Source organism: Lipophrys pholis (genome assembly GCF_963383615.2).
Source record: "Lipophrys pholis genome assembly, chromosome: 13".
Lineage (NCBI taxonomy): Eukaryota > Metazoa > Chordata > Actinopteri > Blenniiformes > Blenniidae > Lipophrys > Lipophrys pholis.
Genome location: NC_137632.1, coordinates 6,190,577 through 6,211,891, shown reverse-complemented (window position 1 = coordinate 6,211,891; position 21,315 = coordinate 6,190,577). Strand labels below are relative to the sequence as shown.

The 21,315-nt window shown below is 49.1% G+C and overlaps 1 protein-coding gene across 1 annotated transcript in view; it reads left to right on the top strand.

Moving 5' to 3' along the window:
- Nucleotides 1–207: 207 nt before the first annotated feature.
- Nucleotides 208–21,315, top strand: part of bcor (BCL6 corepressor) — a 35,251-nt gene continuing 14,143 nt past the window's right edge. The window contains 14 exon segments of the mRNA XM_080479074.1: nt 208–418; nt 10,679–10,760; nt 10,992–14,162; nt 15,703–15,759; nt 16,369–16,534; nt 17,814–17,863; nt 17,865–17,930; nt 17,932–18,090; nt 18,092–18,155; nt 19,237–19,334; nt 19,336–19,374; nt 19,376–19,435; nt 19,437–19,515; nt 21,032–21,315. The exon segment at nt 21,032–21,315 is cut by the window's right edge and continues 30 nt beyond it. Of these exon segments, the coding sequence (XP_080335200.1) occupies nt 10,758–10,760; nt 10,992–14,162; nt 15,703–15,759; nt 16,369–16,534; nt 17,814–17,863; nt 17,865–17,930; nt 17,932–18,090; nt 18,092–18,155; nt 19,237–19,334; nt 19,336–19,374; nt 19,376–19,435; nt 19,437–19,515; nt 21,032–21,315 (4,296 nt within the window). The 5' untranslated portion in view covers nt 208–418; nt 10,679–10,757.

The window sequence follows — 21,315 nt, the reverse complement described above, 5'->3', positions numbered from 1 at the left end:
TAAAGGACCTCAACGGGGATTTCTCGTGTGGATTTCTCTTTATCCCGGCGCGTGTTTTTTTTTCTCTCTGCGCAGGATCTTTTTTTGTTTCTTTATGGAAACACAAGTGACATTTTCAGCGAAAAGTCCACTTCTAATATAGAAAAATGGATGGGAGTTGTGTGTAGACAATAGAATAGACACCGAGAGCCCCAAGCATAAGACTTGGGTTTGTTTTGTGACAAGTGGATAACCTGTTAGACACTTTTAGTTGTTTTTCTCTTTGGCTCGGGATCGCCTGTCCCCAGCAGACAGGACCGTAACCGGGCTCGTCTACGTACACACGGATCGCTCCCCTCCTAGATAACTTGGCAAAACAGGAAAAAGGCGTGAGTTGTGGCACTCGGACTCCAGCTGGAACTTGCGACAAATTAACCAGGTGAGAACATAAATGACAAATGAGAAATATATATTTTTTCAACGTGCGTATTCTGAAAACCTCTGCGTGACTGGAAAAAAGAAGACAAACGTGCTGTTTATAATAGTTGCCTCCTATAACGGAAAGCATGTTTTAAATGATGTGGTGTTGTTATGTCGCTTTTAATTTAAAACGTTGTTGTTGAGAGGTTGGAGCTGTGCGCGAGAGTCCGGTGCGGTGCGCAGCGCCGGGGGAGAAGATCGGCCACTTCTAAGAATAGCGCATAGGGTGGTCTTTGTGCGTTTCGGCGGGGCAGTGGCATGTGGTTGATAAATAACACGCACACACACACACACACACACAATGAGTTTGGCCTCTTAACAACCGTCCTGTCAACCGGGCGGAGGTGAGAAGGACGTTCCAGAGATTAGCGAACTTGAAAGTGGCGCCGTCCTACGTTGGTGAATATTCAAGCTTTTCGCACCCTGTTGTGTGGCGGAGAGAGTGCGAGTGTGCCTGTGGGGCGAGGAGGATGGGAGTGTGTGTGTGTGTGTGTGTGTACACGCGTGTGCGTGCGCGCACACGGAGCTTCTGCGCTAAACAAGGTTACGGAATCCAGCCTCGCCCTGCCAGAGGCAAAGCGAGCGGCGCTGCTCCGTTTACGCACACTTCAGTTCAGTTGGAGGGCATCCCCGCGGTGTGTGCCAGTCCGCCTGGCGCGCGTGTTTGTTTGTGTGTGTGGTGGGGGTGTTGGGGAGAGGGGGGCTTTGTTTGGACAGAGTGGACGTTGATCAGTTGTCTCCTCGGTCCCAGAGGTGGTGTTGAGCAAAGGTGTGGGGGGTTGGGGAAGGAACGGGACGCGGGACTGCACCGCTCACCTTCCTGTCGAGTTGATGGAAACCGCTTTGGCACCGCGCCAGCTCCCCCCCCCCCCCCCCCCCTCTCTCTCTCTCTCTCTCTCTCTCTCTCTCTCTCTCTCTCTCCCCTTCGCCTTCTCCTCTTTCTCTCCACACTTGCACGCACGCACACGCCTTGTCTTGCAGGTGTTCTCGGATTTGACTTTGCACTCGCTGTGCACTCTGTGCGCCCTCCTTGCGCGGCAGGAAAACACATTTTGCGCACAGAGGATCGGTGAAGCGCCACTTTTGGACTCCGTCTTCCCCGGAGCTCCTTTAATGCGCTACTCATTTTCTCTTTAAAGGCATGCCAATGTCACACAGACTCTTCAATTAAAATAAAACACTTAAACAGTGATTTTCGTGTCACTTTGGTGCGCTTAGTTTCAGTGCGTTTTCTATACCGCAACCAACTTTGAAGCATTTTACTTTCCACGTCCCCTCCTCCACTCCTGCTCCATCGTGGGCGACAGTAATCAGCACGAACTACTTCTTATAAAGTTGGTACTTAATTGAAATAAGTGCTGCAAGGCATTTTGGATGTGTTCCAAACTGAATCATCTTGCCTAACGATTCTTTAAAGCTCCTCTGCGGGCTACGTAGACTGCGCTTCACGACCAGCGAGAAGGCATTTAACAGGCTTTTATTTATTTATTTATTTTCCTGAGAGGATTTTCTCGGCCCGCACTGTCCACTGCAGGACGGCGCCTCTTATCGGGGGAGTTTTTCTGTCAGTGCGTCCTGGAGCCACGCAGCCTCTAATTAAGGAGACGCTCTCCGAGGACGATCGATGCACCTCATATTGGCTGGCTCCAGCTCATTGACGCGCTCAGTGAGGGGAGCAGCTACTAAAACACCACCGTCACCTCCCCCAGCAGAAGCCGATCCGCGCAGTTAAGAATCGCACAGAACGCAAACGTCCCCGCGCTTTGCTGCTCCGGCTGGTTCGGGGCAGGAAGGGGTGAGAAGGACCTTGTGTTTGAGACCTTTCGCAGGAACAGAGGCGAGGATTAACTGGTGGGGGGTGGAGGCTACTTCAGAGGGCTTTGATGCAGAACAAAAGCCGCATTGTATTGAAATTAAACGTCGGTCTTATTGTTAATGCGAGGAAAGGACACTAGGAGATCATCGATGATAAGTTTAATTTTATTTAAACGGGGCAAAAGATTTGGAAATGGTTCAACTCAACATACAGCCAACTACTAGTATAAAGGGCCCATTTGTTCTGGTGGACACATTGGTACCGTATTTTTGTACTTGTGTATTAAGTCAGGATTTGATCCTAATTCTCATTGGTAAAATGAAAGTGGACTCGGCATCTGTTTTCTAATATCTTTCCTCGCCGTGTTGCTTCTCCGTCCACGTTTTCAGTGAGCCACAAACTTTGATGAATTCTAAGTCTGATCTCTCACCAAGTGATTCTGTGGTGGAAGCTTAAAACAAACGGGCTACTTCACATTTTGTGTGGGCCGAGTTTATTTATAGTGTACCCCGTCGGACTCGGGCGTTGCGCATCATTTTTCCACTGCGCGCTGTGAAGTCCGTGTGGGACTGATCTGTTTTCCAGGTGCGTGAACAGAGGGGCGGGCTGCTTACCACAGATTGACATATTGTTTTTTTTTCTTTTTCTTACACACAAACTTCACACTTTTTCCGTAAATAGTTTCATAACTGGACCGTATTGTCGTCAGAATGCAGTTGAAGGGGAGGAACCCCGGGCAGCATTGGATTAAAATCCAATGGTGCTAATTAGAAATGTGCCAAAAAAGCAAAAACCTTTTACTAATCACATTTATCCGCCGTATCTCTCCAGGTGCAGTCCGTTTGAGGAGGACAAAAAATGATGCGGGTGCGTAACGCGTAATGAGCGTTTTAAAACGTGTAGAAAACATTTCAGCAGCTCGGAGAAATCAATTTGTTAAGAGTTTAAGGATGCGTGCGTGTTGGTGGGCAAGCAATCACCTGGAGGCAGCAGCAGCAGCACCAGCCGCCGGCCTGCTGGGGCTCATTGTCATGCTGAGTGATGTGTGACAGTGGATGTGTCAGCGTGGCGCTCCGCGGGGCGGCTGGATGATCCGCTGCGTTTAAGAGAATGGGGACAGCCACATCACCGCCTCCATTTTAGACCCATTAACCTCCCGTTTGTCCTTCCTTTCTAATCTGGAATCAATGGTGGTGGGGGGGTCGTGGTATTAAGCACGGGGAGAGCGTGTCAGTACAATCACGGGGGCCACTTTTGCTTATCAAACCTAATGTGTCAAGAGGAAGCAGTGAAGGAAATGGGCAAAAATTCATCAAAAGAAATCCCCGTGTTGTGTTTAATACCCAGACAGAGGCACGAGGGCTGTCTTTTTTGTTGCAGCGCTTGTTTTTTTTTTTCTTTTCTTTTCCGTCTCTCGCTCTCAAGCCGGGATATAAAACAACAGTCTCGTCGCTGCCGGCGCTGCGCTCGCTGCTGAGGCGAGATGCGTGTGAACAAAAGCGGAGGCACGGCGGAGAGCCGAGGAGAGATCGGTTTTCCAGGCGCTGCGCAGCTCCCGGAGGAGACGTCACGGTTTGATTGAAGCTATGCTCCGTGCTGGCCTCCCGGGACCTCGCGATGAAACAGGAGAGCCTCCCCCCTTCTCCCCCCCCCCCCCCCTCCCCTCCCTCTTTCTCTCTCTCGCTCTCGCAGCGCACCACAAAGCTTTTTGTTTCGACGAGGTCTGGAGCGCACGGGTCACTTCCCCGCAGAGATGTGTCGGGCCCCCCCAGTGCTTTTCACCCGCGCTGAGACGAGCAGGACGGAGCCACATCACATTATTCTCAAGTCCAGCGACTGTCTAGTGTATTAAACCCAATGTATTTGCGCACAACTAAGCAGAAATTGACTTTTTTGTTGTTGTTGTTGTTGTTGTTGTTGACAATTTAGGTGATTTTTACCCTTCCAGCATTTGGCAGCAAAGTGGGTGGATGTGACATGAATACGGGGACTATAATTAAAACGTAAATCTCGAGATCGTATTTAGTTTAGTGACCTTGCTCTGGCCTATTGGAAGATTGATTCGGCGGCGGAGTAATGATGACACACCTCACCTCCCTTCCTCCGAGGCTCTGCAGGCACAGTCTTGATCAAGCCTCCTCGTTTGTTTTTAGACGTTGGTGCCTCGGGCATCTCTGACGAAATCCCACAGACTCTTGGCAGCGCGGCGGGGTGATCGCGATAGGAGTTTATTACGCCAATAGCCTTCAAAGCAGGAATGTGTTATCTGCTGTCTGCGCGCAACATCACTCAGTTGCACGTCGGCTACAAAGCTTTTGACCTCGAGCTGAGGCTCCTCACAAGGTTTCACGCCAACAAGTAAACACTTTTTACATATTTAGTGGAGAATTAATTTGGTATTTTCACCACGCACGCGTCCTTTTAGGTGTGACCTTTAAACGTCAGGAATCTAGGCTGGGTCAGTGTATGAAAGATACCCGTAGAGGTAGAATGAATCTTTCATAGCGATGTATGAAAGATTAATCTACCTCCACTTTAATCCACGTCTTTACGCATCACAATTAATCTGGATTTGTCTTCAAACGATCAGACGAACCATCCCCCTGTCTTGCCTGTGTCATGCACTTTGAAAAGTTCTCTACGGATAACTTTATTTTCCATGCGGGGTCATGTGTTTTCACCAGGAACGCGTGGAAGCGATATACCAGCATTATAAAAAAACGTCAAGAAACCTCCGGTAAACGCGGGGCGACTTGCATACCCATCTCTTTTACAATCGGTTCCTTTGGTGGCATAAAGGGCCATTTAGTCCTCATTTGGCCGGGGATGAATAGAGCCAGTTCAGCAGCCGCCGCCCGGGCCCTATGACAGCACGGGGGGGCTCACAATGTCGCCGTTGTTGACGGCCGTGCCGCTGAGGGGGGGATTGAACCGTGCACCGACTTGCATGCGGCAGTGCGTCGACCCGGGAGGACGCAGGGGCCCCTTGTTTACAACTCGGTCGCTAATAATGTGACAGCTGAAGAGACGCCGCCATCTCCCTCCAGCTCTGCGCTCCGGCGGCGGCGCGCACACCGTGACTCTTTATAGCGTTTATCTCTCTCTCGCTCTCTCGCTCTCTCGCTCTCTCTCTATCGGATCTAAAACTACAGTGAGAAACAGCATGTCAACTTTCCACAGATTGCACCGAGGGTGCGTAGAGATGATCAATTGGACCATTTGGCACACGTCGGCTTGATAATCAATAACAATTAAAAATGGGCTGGCGGCGTCTCCCCAGCCTTTTCTCATTATGACGCCGGGTGTTAATGCTGCCGAGAGTTTAGTGTTGCCCGGGGCGAAGTGAGTTAGTGCCCCGGCTGGAGTTTTGTCCGCTTTTTTTACGCCTTTTCTTGTTTTTTGTTTTTTTTTCCGCTCTCAGCGGCTCACTATTTTCTTCACCGGGAGCGTGCGCCAAATTATTTTCCTGGCGTGCGCGTCAACTCACACTCGGTGTTCCAGCGAAGTGTATGTGTGTGTCTGTGTGTAGCTCGTGCGTGTGCGTGTACGCGCCCGCATTTAATCCGTGTTTATCCCCACCCCACCCCCGTCGCTGCGGAGATTATCCTGCGTCACACTGCATTTTTTTCGAGCTGATCGGAGCTCTGCGCTTCAGCGAGCTTTGGCAAAGCTCCAGGGACAAAGAGCGAGAGGGCGCCTGTCCTCTCCCGTTACACGGCGGGACCCACAGCCGTAATTTCCCGTCATTGCAGCCAAGTTGGAAATGTGCAATAAGCAGATCATGGAGATTAATCGATGAGCAATAGCAATAATGAATAATCGGGTGTCCCGCGTGCGTCTGCGGTTCGCTGATCTACTTGTGGATGAAGTTGCTCATAGCGACGCCGCCGTCACACCGACAGACGCAGCCTGCGTGTTGTTGGTACGGGTGTGCCGCGCGGGGGAGCGCACACCAGGCCCGGTGCCGGTGTTTGTTCTGGTGCGCACACGGCGGGTCACGGAGAGTTCAAGTCTCTTGTCATCGCACGAAGGGAAGGAGTTTGTTTTTCCTCCGTCTTCCCCTCTGTTTTTATCACTGTTCTGTCCTTGTTTACTCCCTTTTCCCCTTAAAAAAACCCCAAAAAACAACAACAATACAGAGCGCGGGGGACGAACCAGGTTCAGCTAAAAACACCCGGTGGTTTTCTGTTTAATGGTGCGCGTCGGGGCTGCGCTCCAGCGGTCTGCTTTATAAACGCAGCAGCGACCGCTGCCCCCCCCCCCCCTCCTCCACTCCCCTCCCCTCCTCTCCCCCCTCTTGCCTGCTGCTGCTGCTGCCGCCGACCACTGTGATGGATTGGACGGCCGTCGGGAGTTGTTTGTTGCGCAAACTATTCTTAGCAGCGGGGATGGGCGTCAACACGCCGCCTTTCCTCCTTTCCTATCTCCTGCTTTCTCCTTATCCGTCCTTCCACTTGCGCTGTGATATCATGTCTTCACAGACCACGTTGAAATACCTATATATGCAATGTAAACTATATAGGCCACATTTTAATAAGGTCATAAACAATCAGCAACTATTCTTACACATAAATTCCGCTTTTTTCTAAACCGCAATAAGATGTTTTAGTACGATTTGCATCAAGCTAAGAAAATAAGAGCAGAGCAGGTTTGACTTTTCTTCCCTCCATGTTGTCACCAAAGTGTGTACTTGATTTATCCATTAGGTCCTGCCAGGGTTGTAAGTAATCGATTACAAATACATAGTATAGTTGAGTTGTGATTAGTGTTACTTTCAATAGTACTTCATACAAGTGTGTATTTTTACCTGTACTTAATTCAAATCTAGGTAATCTACTTGAATACCACTGCAATTGCATATATTATTCAAACCTTTTGATCTGCGTTTTTGTATCTAATACGTTTGATATTTAAACACGAGGATTATCATTTGATATCCAGCATTTGTTTTCCCAACAAACTGCATCAGTGTAAAAGTCATTGTTTGGCTGTGGTGTTGAATAAAAGGCCTGCACTTAACATTGCCATTAAATGGGTTATAAAAGTTACTAATACTTGGAGTTAGTATTGAGCAGAGTACTTTTAAAGAATATTTTTTGAACTACATTACTTTTCCTCATAATTGCAAGTATAAATACATTTCTTCTTCCATGTACACATGACCTACGGCTCACTTTACAAACTGCATAAACAAAAGTTTGGCAGGCAGCTTTGAGGTTATTTCCATGAGGTTTCGTCCCTGTAAAGCCTCTTTTAGTCTATTACAATTGCAGTCACAATGAAGTTTCCTCGAGCACAGTTGTACTTCTTCTCTGTTGTTGTTAACTGAAGTTGGATCTTGTCCACAATACCTGTGTTGCATCCGAGGCTTTTTTTATGAGCTGTCTGCTACTTTCTTGTATATTTTTCGAGAGAGCCCCTTTTATCTGTCACTTGTTCATACATTATTTCCTTCCACAAACAGGTGTTGTGCCAAGATCTGCATGGCTGTTGGAAGTTGAGTCCCTATCAGATTACTTTAGACCTATTAACTCAAAATAATGTGTGCGCGTGAGAGAGAGAGAGAGAGAGAGAGAGAGAGAGACACCTGACCTGACTTCCAATAACTGATGTAACTAACTCAATGTAAATCAATAGAGGAACGCTCACGGCTCAGCAATCCAACTACTGCATTGAGAGTTAATAATTAAGAAACACAAAAGATTTTTAGTCACTAGTAAAGTAACGCCTCTCCTTGTAGAAAAGTAACTTGTATCCAAGTACTTTTTTTTTTCAGTATCTTGGACGACATTGCAGTCATGGTGGAAACGATGCGCCACGGAGTAACGCGCTCTGTCATGAGACTCGACTAATTTGAACAAGACCATATCATTTCCTTTCCTTTGAGTCCCCGGCGTCTTTCTTTCCGTCGGGGGAAGTCGCACAGCCCAGGAAACCCCGTGCCAGAGAAATACTTGACTGTATTTGGGCCTGCGGTTGAACGGCTGCGTCCACAAAGTTGTGCGTATTTGCGTTAGAAAAGTCTTAATTCTCGGTCTTCCTGTCTGGTCTCTCTGCGCTCAGACCTTAAGAGAAGGAGACAGAAAAAAAAACAGAGCCCGAGACGCTCCAGGAAACACAGGAAACAGGACTGGTGTGATTTCTCAACGGCGTCTGTGAGTCGGTGAGACGCGCACGCACACGTGGCCCGACACACGTTCACCGAGACACTGTTGCGCTTTTAGCCGCGCTCGCTCGCCGTTTTCAGTTCCGTCACATGCGGATGTTGTCGAAGCAGAACTGGCTGCGGAGCGGGAGGCTGTGGGGGATGGGACGGCGGGGACAGAGAGAGAAGCCGTGTCGAGGGGCCCACAGCAGGCTGATTAATGTGCCCCAGGTCACGGCAATAAAAGTGGCGTGCCAGCGGCGCGGCAGCGAGGCGCAGAGGCGTTTCTCTGCAATGATCGAGGAGCCGAGATTCTCTGCTGCTCTCAGCACCACCGAGCACCACAGGGCTCCACTTTTTTTTTCTTCTATTTAAAGCCGCGTCTTTCTCACTATGTCCCTTCTCGCTCCTGACTGTCCACCCTCAAGTGTAATCGAGTCCGAATCCAAAGGGAAACAGTTTTTATTGGGTTATAAAGAGAACAATCTGTCCACCTTTTGCCGGTTTGAATATTTGGAAAATGGAAACTGTTGAGACGAAGCCATGTCCCTGTTAAGTTGTCATGAGTCACTGGGTGTATGGGGACACGTTTTTCTTTAACTCTTAGTTTGGTGCAAATTTTGTGTTTTGATAAATGATTTGATTAAAATTTTGACATTTGACTTATGGTTTGGTGCACGTTTTGAGTTGTGGTTTGGGGTAAGTTTTTAGTTTTGACTCTGGGTTTAGTCCAAATTTGAGGTTATGTCTCATTGTTTCTGAAGTAATTTGCTATCTGTCTCACAATTCAGTTCAAATGTTATTTTAAGGCCCCACAGCTACAAATAGATATCTTGTGACTCATAGTTCAAAAGAGGTTTAGATAAAAAAAATGTTGAGAGTAGATTTAGTTAATTTTACCCTCAAGTTGGGTTCAAACCTCAGTTTTAAGAAAAATACAATCAAATTGAAGACATGTTTACAGATTTAATAAGATTTTTGTTTCTCAGTCCAAATTTCTTTGTGAATATCACAAACGGCAAATGTGTTTCTTCAATTAAAATATTTTGGGTTAAAAGGTTTTCAACGCTCCAGTTTTCTTTTTCACAAGTTTTCTTTCCCCTCAGGACAGAGTGATATTTACTCACACTTTGTACTCAATAAAGTTTGACCAGACTTTCTAATAAGTAGCTGTTTATGTTTACACAGGAAACGACAACCGCCTGAATTTAGGCAGAGGTTTCACACGTAGGTAATCGTGTAGTTGATATTAATAGACGTATTCTTTCATCCTCTAAAATCGTCTTCAACGGCACCGAGCCAAGAACAGGTTTACCAACCATTTCTTGAATTTGTTCTTTCTGCCGTTATGACTAATAGGTAACCCAGTTATTGCAACTTACGGCACATGCTGTTAACATAAAATAACCTGGTTATGCTAAAGAAATTGTATGTGTACTAAAAACATGTTGTTTCTCTTCTGCCATGTTTAATTACTTATTATGTGTTTTTCCAGGAAAACAACTTCAAACAGACATAATCCATCCGACTATGGCCATGTTCATATATGATATAGTTTGAAACGGTTTATTGTTAAGTTTACATTAGTTCTCTTCTCTTGCGTGCCACACTTTAGTGTGCTACTGTTGGCTGATCTGCGGCTCTGTGTTGGCGGGGGGGGGGGATGTTCCCCCACCGAAGTGGTCTGTGATGCATAATCTTCCCTCGCTGTGCCGGCTGAGGCGGCCAAGAGAGAGAGGGCGCAGGAAAACCAGTGTGTGAGGAACGTGACTGAATAGACGTGGCCCCATAGTGCACGTCCAGCGCACGGGATGGGCAGGTTGAAGTTTAGAAAATGTATGTGTGTGTGTGGGGGGTTGGAACAGGAGGATGGGTGGGTGTTGATGGATGGGAGGGGAGGGGAGGGGAGCCCACACACTTCTTTCATCTCTGCTGAGTGCTTCAATGAGGGTGTCCTTATATTTCTCAGCTTTGTATTTTTGCTCCATTGTCTCATTTCAATAACGCATCTCTGTACATTTCAGTTCTATATAGCTTTTTAATGGATTATGTGCATATTTATGCCCCAGTAAGTGATCTATGTATGAAACTTAATTACAAAGTATTTTCTCTTTTGGAAATTTTATAAAGTGCCTTTTTTGGCAATGGGATTCCAACATAGCTGTGGTTTTTTTTTGTGTGTGAGTGGGCCTGTACATGTCTGTGTGTGTGTGGCAGAGCCAAGACACTCACAGCTAACTGTTTGCTCATCTCCACAGGGCAACATCTGTTCGTGATGTCGATGCTGAGGCACAAACCAACCTGGAACTAAGACAAGGGAACCACATCACACAAAACATGGCAAGTACCCGAGCTCGTTCGGGACACTGATTATACTCTTTTCTTGTGTCGTGCTTTGTTTTTCCTGTTTATGTGCGTGTAAATAATTGTAAGTGCTCCCATTTAAAATTGTGTTTACAAGTCATAATGGGTTGTTTGGAGCAGTCTCTGTTTTCCTCCACATTATGATGGAAGAGGTTTGGTTTTTGTGCTCATGGATGCACTCTTTTTTTTTTTTGTTTAATGGTGCAGGTGGATGCAAGGTTGACGCCCCTTGCAGCGATGGGGCTGGACCGAGGCACTTTGATTCACGATGGTCTTCGTCTCCACGGTGGAGTCGTGTACCCAGGGATCAGAGCACTACCGACGGAGAAGAGCAGAGAGACGTCTGCACTTCCTCTAACTTACAACAGGGATGGCCTCCCAGAACTCATCTACAAGCCGGACGGCACTCTGGACAGTCGTAAGCCTACAAATGGATACCTGGGCCTGTACAAAGGCACTCATCCAAGTCTACACAAGCCTCTGCTGGTTTCTGGAGCGGGAGCTGAAAGTCTCGGCTTGGAACGTAGAGTAGGGCCTGGAGAGAAAGCATCTGATTTGGGCTTGGCAAGTGCTGGTGGCAGTTACCTCCGCATGCCGTGGCTCAGCCCTTACCCTGAAGCAAGCATGTATTCCTTCATGGACACGTCCAAGTACGCAGCTCTAAACATGTACAAAGCCTCCCTGCTCAGTCAGCCCAACCCATATCTTCCCCAGCACCTGGCCTACCCTCTGTGTGCAGCCCAGGGGGGCAGTGTTGCCCCGACTGCCTCTGCTGCTGAGAGGCTCTATTATATGCCTCCCTATCCTCCTTCACCTATCTCCTCTCCCCTGGTGGCACCCCCTATGAGGATTCCTGCAGTCACGGTGGCCCCCACTCTGGTTCACTGCCAAGACAAAGGGCTTGGGGTTGTGTCTCCTTTTGCACAGCAGCTTCACCAACCTTCCCCTCACGCTCAGCACCATCAGGCTGCTATAGAGCGGGACCGTTCTCCTAACAGGAGCAGCAGACCAAGCAGACCTCCCTCTAGGAAGAGCTCTAGCAACAACAATAACACCAATAGTACAAACACTAGTGGCACCAGTGGAGGGAATAATAATCGTCTGCCTGCTGATTCTTCTTCCCATGTGTCTTCTCGTCTCACCCAACCTCCCCTTCCCTCTGCACTTCATGATAATTCGGATTTACAACGGCCAGTTGCGAGGATAGGACAACCACCCACCTCTTCTACTTCTTCAATATCTGCCTCATCTTCATCCACGCAGTCCATTCCTCATCCTTTCTCTGTTAGCAGCATGGCCTCAGAGCAGCCCTCCCCTGCCCGACCCAGCCCCCACAAACCAAGGCCAGGAGAGGGGGCAACTGAGCACAGAAGTGGGATTGAGAGAAGACCAAGCAGGTCTCCCTCCAAAGTAAACTTTGAGAGGCCAACGCACCAACCTCAAGCAACCAAAGACTCAGCAGAGAAGCCCTTGGATTTGTCTGGAAGAATAATTGAGTTTGGGCTGTCTCCAAATGGATTTCCTGTTAAAATGGACAGTATGGCCTCAGGCGCCCGTTATGGACTCCCCTCCAGCAGAGAGCTGCTAAAAGAAAACCTGTCGCTCTCTCCTTCCTCCCATCCACATTCAGTTGTCAGCAGCACTTCTTCAAAGGTCTCAGAAAGGCCAGAGATGATCAGCACTTTACACTCCTCCTGGGTTGTACCTAGTCCATCTCCTTCCCATACACAGCACACTTCAGGCCTGCCCCCTTCCCCGAGGCCTAACACAGACTTGAGCCACTCACAAACGAAGGGCTCGTCACCCTCCGTTAAAAACAAGAGTCTCGAAAGAGTACTTCCTCAACAACGTAGTTCATCCTGTCCAAGAATAGGAGACTCTAACCATAATGTTTCCTCAACTCAGCACTCTGGCTCCTCTGTGATTAACTCCAGGGCCCTTTCTCCTAAACCTAATGGTGATTGGGTGAAACACAGCCCCAGCCAATCAGATCATCCATCAGTCATGGGCCACCACAGAGAGGGGACTGAAAAGTCCTCCCAGGCCACAAAGAGAGGCGATGCGACTCCAGATTTGTCATCTTACAAAAGGCCCTGTTTAGACAATGGTCACCCCCCGGGCCACCTTTACCTTTCTCAAAGTGACGCTTATCTGAACCACAGCTTGGCCTACGCCAATAGATATCTGCACTACCCTATCCCTGATGGCATGGCACTACACTCTGTGCCAATTACTGGAAAGAGCCCAGTCTACCCTCACCCAGTATTGCTGGGCAGCAACAGCCTTTATCCAACCCACTTGGCAGCAAAACACCCTTTACCATATCACAACCTCCCAACAGGGGGTGAATACCTCACCTATAACTCACAGGAGATGGCCCACCCTTTGATGCAGACGCACTCTGACAGCAAGCTGCCAGATAGAGCAGATGCATCGCTGAAGCTCCGGGGACAGGAGAAATCTCGTGGAGCTGTTGAAGAGTGTGGGAGCCATAGAGATCACAACATTGTGAAAGAAGCAGGCGAAGGAAACCAAATGAAGCCCGACAGGGAAGTGGGAGTACAAGGACAGGGTAGCAGTCAAAGCAAAAACCCCTCTTCCTCTGCGCCATCCAGAGAAAAGATTGTGTGCATTGACCTTGTACACTCAGACACAGATATTGAGTCTACCCCTTCAGTCCAAAACCAGCCCTCTGCTGAGACCAGCATGAAGGTTAACCAAAATGAATGTTGTCATAGTAACCAAAATTTGACAAAGACTGACTATGAGCCAAAACACCAACACCACTTTTCTCATTCTTATCCGGTCCACCCCGGACTAAGTCCCAACCTAAAAGCCAGCCACGCTAACAGGCAGCCAGAAAATCCCTTTTGTAAAACAAAGGCTCTCCAGGACATAGACTGTCCTGGGGTGACATCCAGCACACCACCAGCTTCTCCAGGGTCGGTGGATCACGCCGAGGAGAGTGCAGAGGAGCAGAGTCCCAGCCCGGACCCTGGAGACCAAGACCAGAGTACCTTACGCTGTGCTCGCACGTCTGGGGAGCGCAGCTCTGGTAAGGACAAAGGGGACAGGAACAGCCAGGCTCCTCATTTTACACAGCACTCTGCAGATGTGGTGAGAGAGTTGGACCCGGAAAATGCGAGTGAAAGGGAGACTGAAAAGGAAGACAGCATTGTTGACCTAGGGGAGTCTCATGGCGAAGGGGATGAGGATGAAGAGGAAGGTTGCCACACTTCGTCTAAAGGTTCTCGTAGATCCAGTCTGGCCAAAAGGATCGCAAACTCCTCAGGCTACGTTGGAGACCGCTTTAAATGTGTCACCACTGAGCTGTATGCTGACTCCAGCAAGCTGAGCCGTGAACAGAGAGCTCTGCAGGTAAGCCCAAGTGACGTGTGTGTGTATGTGTGTGTGGGTGTGTGTACAAACAGTTCATAATACAAAGGGCTAAAGTTGGTGGGCTGGAATAAGGTCATTATGAACACTTTTTGTACGTGCAGACATTTCAAACACACTCAGTCCTAACATCCACACTGGAATAAAACCCCATGATCCACTGTCTTTATTCCCCTCCTGTTGTTTTCAAACCTTCCTGTGAAACAGACCCTGCATGAAATTAGCATACTCTGCATTTACAGCACAGTACAGAATTATATAGGTGCTGTCATGCTACTGTCCTTAGCTTTAGGTTTGATCCTCCCTCTACTTCATTATTGCTTTAGTGAGTTGGTGCAAGGGCCCTTTTTCAGGGGTGGACAGTGCAAAGGTTAACCAGTGCTGCCATCTCTGTGTGTTGATTAGTGAGCAGCTGTTGTAAAGGTTATTCCTGCGTGTGTGTGTGTGTGTGTGTGTGTGTGTGTGTGTGTGTGTGTGTGTGTGTGTGTGTGTGTGTGTGTGTGTGTGTGTGTGTGTGTGTGTGTGTGTGTGTGTGTGTGTGTGTCCATCCTTGTGTGACTGCCCTGGGAGTGAAGCATGTGTTAGTGCTGACTGTGTTGTAGAGGAATATACAGTAGTTTTGGAGCATGACTGTAGCACCCTCACAGTTCACACTGCCTTTGGCTAAGCTTAACCCCAAGGTTAGGAGGAGTGGAGGGCCAGCAGTGTGCTTAACAACCAACAGCTGCCCTCTTTGGGGTGCCTTTAAGAGTCTCTGCATGCCCCCGTCCACCAGCCACTACCCCCCCCCCCCACCCCCCCAGCCCCAGCCCACCTCCCTCAGATGGCCTGCCTCGTTGCTGTCCAAGGTCATCATTCTCCTTACCCTATTGGCTCCTTGTGTTCATCACATGACATCTATAAACATTACAATTACAGCAATATCCTCTACACTTGATTATCCTCCACTGCCATTCACAGAAATTCACATCATTCTAAACCGTTATCTTTGGGGTTCCTTGTGCTCAGCGTTCAGCCCAGAAACACAAAGAAACCCTGTGCTGTACTAGCCACTGGCTCAGAGGCAGATATGTTAATAGGTTGCACATGTCTGTCTATGTTGTGAATGCACCCTAGAAAACTGTGGTTTTGTCTGTGTCAGGCTTGTCAATGCAAAACTGCAACACAAGGCTATCAAACAATGTATTTCTGGACCCGTCAAACTGAAACGTGAAATATTTTTGCCAAAAACAATCAAAATGTTTAATAGCAACAATTTTTACAGATGAAATATACTGTTTGCATGATATTTTGATTCAGTTTCTAATTGGACACGTACTCTGTTCAGAAATCATTCGATAGATTTGATGCAGTGTTGATTGACCTGTTTGAGTCACCTGAATTTGATTGTTTTGTTTTTTGGGATTGTGGCTGCTTGTTGTGTGTAAACAAACTTGTGGAGAAACGTAACATACATTCATATTAAAAAAAGAAAGATGAATTGCTGGACAGATATATTGAGCCCCCCATTCTAATTGCTTAGATGGAAGTCATATCACGAGAGGGGAGTAATATAAGTCAACCTGCAGCTAACTGGGAGGTCAGTTCTTTACATTTCTTATCACATCTGCCTCTGATGGGCTCTGTCTCCTTTTGTACTCTGTATCGCTGCACACCCCCACCCCCCACCCCCCACTCCCTTCTTTCCTCTATTTTCTTCTCCTCTCTCTGCCTCAGGGCTTAGATGTATATGTTTCCTAGCCATGTTTATGTTTCAGGAAGGGAGATGCCCAGGACTTAAGCCCCAGAGCGCATGGACTCACAGTGGCTGCAGTAGTCTAACCTGTCTTGATGCCATGCTTGTGATTTATCTGTCTTCCTTTTTGTCGTGTGTGTGTGTGTGTGTGTGTGTGTGTGTGTGTGTGTGTGTGTGTGTGTGTGTGTGTGTGTGTGTGTGTGTGTGTGTGTGTGTGTGTGTGTGTGTGTGTGTGTGTGTGTGTGTGTGTGTGGGTTTAATTTCTTTGGCATTTTCTTTTATTTAAAGACAATGTGATTTCTGATGCCATTTTTTTTATTATTTTTTTGCTTCTGTAGCTGTTGAGGCCAGATTGAGGCTTAGAGAGGTGTGTGTGCGGCGTGGGCAGATGATGAGTGGTTTTCATGGGTTCTCTCTGCATTTTTGTGTGTGTATGTGTGTGTGTACGCACAGCGGGCAATGATGCGGTTCTCGGAGCTGGAGCTGAAGGAGAAGGAGGGCGGCGGTGTGTGTGTGTCTGCCTCGGCAGCGGCAGCAGGACGGGAGCTGGCAGACGGCCAGCGCAGAGAGCGAGTGCTGGAGAACTGCCAACACACCACCAGGCAGGGAGAAAGGGAGGGTGAGTAACCCAGCACTGCACACACGCACACACACACACACACACACACTCTTTTCAGCACACACGCACATACGCACACACACACTCTTTACAGCACATACGCACGCACACACACACACACACACACACACACACACACACACACACACACACACACACACACACACACACACACACACACTCACACACTCGCAGACTCGCAGTCACTCTGCAAATGAACACTCCTGAAAAACAAAGGGGGACACACACAAACAATAGGTTTGCGTGCACGCTCACTTGCATGAACTTGCTGCAAATGCTGAGGCAAGACCGGGTCACTCTAAAAAAAAAAAAAAGACACGCTCTTCTCCACAGACCGTACACACATACACACACACACACACACACACCCACACACACTCGCACTGATGTATGCGCACACTCTTACACAAGCCAGGCAGCGCAAGCCAATGAGCAAGCCAGGGAGACAGAGAGGGGGAGTTTTATTTTCAAGAAGCCTTTTGTGCTTATCTGCGCAGAGAGACGATGGAGAGGGAGGGCAGGAGGAGAAGGAGGGGCAGAGATTGCGTGAGGGAGAGAGAGAGAGAGAGAGAGCGAGAGAGTGAAAGCGGGGGAGAGTTAGCGGGTGAAAGCGGATGGGAGAGCGCAACGGAAAGGGGTGGGGGGGGGTGGGTGGGGGGGGTAGTTACATTGGCTGGGAGCCCAGCTGTGTGTTGGAGCGAGGCCGCGGCTGACGTGTGAGCCTAATTATGGCATGGAGAGAGACGGGGAGAGAGAGGGAGTCGAGGGGAAAGCGGGAGGAAGGAGAGGGAATGGGGGGGGGGGGAGTCACGCTCTGTGTGAGAAGGGCGTGGTGCGGTCATGCCGTGGGGGAGGACAGCGGAGGCGGGGTGGGGGGGGGGGAAGTCACTGTGCACAACAAGCGTGCAGGATGTTTTCTTGCCTCTGTTCGCTGGAAGCTGGAGCGGCTGCACTGAACTGGCGGGCTGGCTCGGCTCACATCAGATTAAAAAGTCTTTACCCCATCAAAGTTTTACTGCCTGTCTTTAAAGCGGAATAAAAGCTGGCTGGTGTTTAACTGGCATTCTCCCCCTGTCAATCCCCCACCCCGTCTCACCCCCGCCCTCGCCTTTTTGCCCCCTCTCACTCACTGTCTGTCTGATTTGCAGTTAGTCCGTCTGTCTGCTCTCCCTTTTGTTGTTGTTGTTGTTGTTGTTGTCTTTGCTCGTCTCCTCTTCTCAATCTCACACTCGCTCTGTCGTTTCTCTGCTTCTCTCAGGTGTCCGGCCGACATACACAAACAACAGGGTTCCAGTCCTCCAGCGGTGCGGGGGGCCACAGGGAGCCTTTGTCTCCAGGTCACGGGGCCCATGACGGGGCCCAGAGGTGCCAGCCACGGAGGGCTCAATGATGGAGCCAGGAAGGCCATGAGAGAGTCTGAAGGTCATTGTTTGCCACCCACACTGACACCATCAAAGGGGTACGCTGAAGAGAGGGCCAGCCCTGGCTTTGGACCCGCCAGAAAACGCCCACTGGGCTCCAAGGCCAACGAGGAGGGACGCAGTGAGGGAGGAAGGAGAACGGGTGCCCCAGCCAGAGAAGAGAGCCAAGCTTTCTACGGGTGAGGATCTCACAAATATGTCCTGTCACCCCCAACCACCACCACCACCTCACACCCACCCACCACCACATGCCTTCAATCATCTCCCTCTCTTCATCTGCTTTCCATGCATCGCTCTTAATTCGGCCACTTCTTTTCCGTTCAATTCTGTGACGCTGAGCCCCGTCTCATCTCTCATTTGTCTTTTAAAAAAGATCTTCCCGTTCCTTTTGTCGCTTCCTCCCTTCCCAATGATTTCCGCCTTAAACTCGGTCCATCACAACCCTCGCTCTCCTCCACTGCCTGTCCCGTGTTTCGCTCTGTGTGGCAGCCAGCTCTGAGAAGTGTTTAATCCTGCCTTTGAGCAGAGTGCGAGAGAGAAGCGAGGAAGAGGGACAGCCATTCTCTCCCGCTCTCCTCTTTCAGCTCCGCCGTTCCTCCGCTGTGCTTACCCACCCTCTTCAAAGCTGCTCTTTTCTTCTCTTTTTCATCTCCTTTTCTTTTTTCCCTCATCTGTTTGGGTTTCCTTCTTTTTTTTTTTTTTCTGGCATGTGGTATCGTGCTCGCTCTCCGCGGCAACTGGCAGACGAGTCAAATACCCATCCCCTGTGAATTTCAGGGGGAAGATCCCCCCCTCTGCTTCTCTGGGCGCTATTGCTTTGCTTCTCCACCCGTTTCTTGACTTCTCTCCTCTTTTGCGCCTCGATCTGTCTGTTTTACATCCTGCGCACTCTGTCTTTAGAGCATGCGTCTGTGAGTGTGTGCGTGTGTCTGTTTTAAATGTAAGGCTCAGATGGGGTTTACCAGCCATAAGTGTGAAGTGATTAATGACCTTTGTTCCCTTTGCGCTGCACTTTTCACGTCAGTACATACAGTAGAGTTGCAGATGGTGCAGGTGACTTGTGTCTTTAAAAAAAAAAAGAAAGATAATGCTTTAGCTAAGTTGTTTAATGCATTTCGGTGTTCGTTTTATAGGTTCTGAGTCTGTTTCAGGTCCAATTCTAAGCTTTACACTGAGAGCATTTCAAACTTATGACAGTTGTAAGAAATATAGTTGCACTTGAGAGCACACAGTCCAAAGTCTGTGTTGGTGTTGTTGCAGACGGGCAGACAAGTGCTGATGACGACGACGACGAGGTGCGGAAGCTCAAGGTCTGCATTGAGCTGAAGGGACTGCGACTCAGCCAACCTGCTGCAGGTGGCCGCTTCACCTGACGCCTCCCAGATCAAACAGGAGAGGACCGTGGCCTCAACCCCGACTTGTTATCCCGGCCCAGAGCGTACGGGATCGCAAGATCCGGGGCCGGCGAGCCTGACGACAGAGCCGTGCTGCAGCGGGCCGAGATCAACAGGAAATGGGGCTGCGAGAAACTGCTTAATGGTAAGAAGGAACCAGCAGCTGTACAAGGCCGCGGCCTATCTGAGTTCAGCTAGGGTAACGGAAATCTATCTTTGGCTCACGTTTCACTTTCTTGTTGAGAAGCCAGTCTTTAGGGGATTTCCCGAATGCTGTCAGGGTGGGGGCAGAGGAAATGAGGTAGGGGAGTCTTCCTCGTGTCAGGCAAGAGGCCGGGGAATCTGAAAGAGGGACACGGGGACCAAAAGCTAAATTGCGAGCCATTTCTCCACCCCCCGTGGCGGCGGGCTTTTTGTTCAGCTGGTCTGCGGCAGGTTCAGTGAGGACGATGAAAGAGCGATGGCGCGGGGGGGGGGTGGGGGGGGGGGGGGTGGGGGGGGGGGGGGGGGGGGGGGGGGGGGTGCCGGTGAGACATGTGTGGCAGGTGTAGAGTGACTAATGTGTGATCAATGAATTTTCTTTTTCTCTCAAGACCAGTCACAAGGAAAGGGTAGATGGGGGATTTTAGTCAGGGTTGGGGAGTGTTCCAATGTGTGAAGGGGCGGGGGGGGGGGGGGGGGGCGGTCTTATTAAAACTTGGGCTTTCTCTTATTCATGTGCCTAAACTGAGGCAGAGGGTGGCTCAGAGGAAGAGGGGAGAATAAAAGCGCAGGAGGCAGATTAAAGGAAGTGAATAAAGCAGGGGAGATTTGGGTTTATATTCTGTATGGAAACTACAGACCTTGATTGGCCAATGCATTCACCTTTTTAGATAACATCACCCTGGCAACAGCTGTGCTTCACAATGAACATGGTTATTCCACTGTGTGTCCGTCAGGGATGGGGTCTTTTTTTTTCTTTCTAGAATAACCTCTAATCACATAAAACGTATTCACCTCTGGTAAGAATCTCATATTCTAAAAGCTTTTCTGCATCGGGGATTACATAGAAACTACAAGTCGATTTAACTTTATCAGCAGATGTATAATTTCACTTTGCTCCCCACTTGCTCTCAGCTAAAACCGAATTAATGGACTTTGAAACTTCTATAGTAAAGTTGCATCATAACACAAGTCATACAGACCACACTCCTAAGTACTTAGAAATGGGTTTGCAACAATTCCCTGCAGTAAATGTATTTCCAATAAGCTATTAACCAGCATTTTGACATTGTGGTTTTCAAGGGCAGTATTTTTTTTCTTCTTGTTTTCTGTTTGAATTTGTACTATAAGAGGCCGAAACCAGACAGAGCCACATTTGTTTAAGGAGATTACGTCTGGCAGCGTCCTTGCTGCACCGACCGAGTGTGCACGAGTCACTATAGGGGTGTTTATGTGAACCTACATTATGTGTGAAAGTGTGTGCGCTTTTTTTTTTTTTTTTTTCCTGGGCGAGGAGCATGCTGTGCTCACAGACAGCTCTGTGCGCTCATTAATAAACCAACAGAGGGTGAGAGATGGCCTTGCAATACCTTCCTATCCTCCCTTTCCACGGAGCACTCGCTCACTCTGCCTCCTTCTCTTCCTCTCCTCTCCTCCTCCTCCTCCTCTTCTTGCTCCAGGAGTATCCGCCGCCTCCCTTCCCCCCAACCAGCTGAAGGACAGAGCGCACCCGCCGAACCCCTTCTCAGGTGACCGTGGCCTCAAGGAGCCCAGAAGGGGCCCCCCTTCACCGGCCCCTGAGCCCTCCGTGGGAGGCACCCCTCCCCTCAAGCCCCGTCGCCATAGTGACACAGACAAACCCAAGGGCAAGCGGCCGTGCAAGACCAAACACACCAGCCAGAGGGAGCGAGAGCGGGAGAAGAGGAAGGAGGCCGCGCCTAACAGCCCCGGCCAGCGCGGTGTG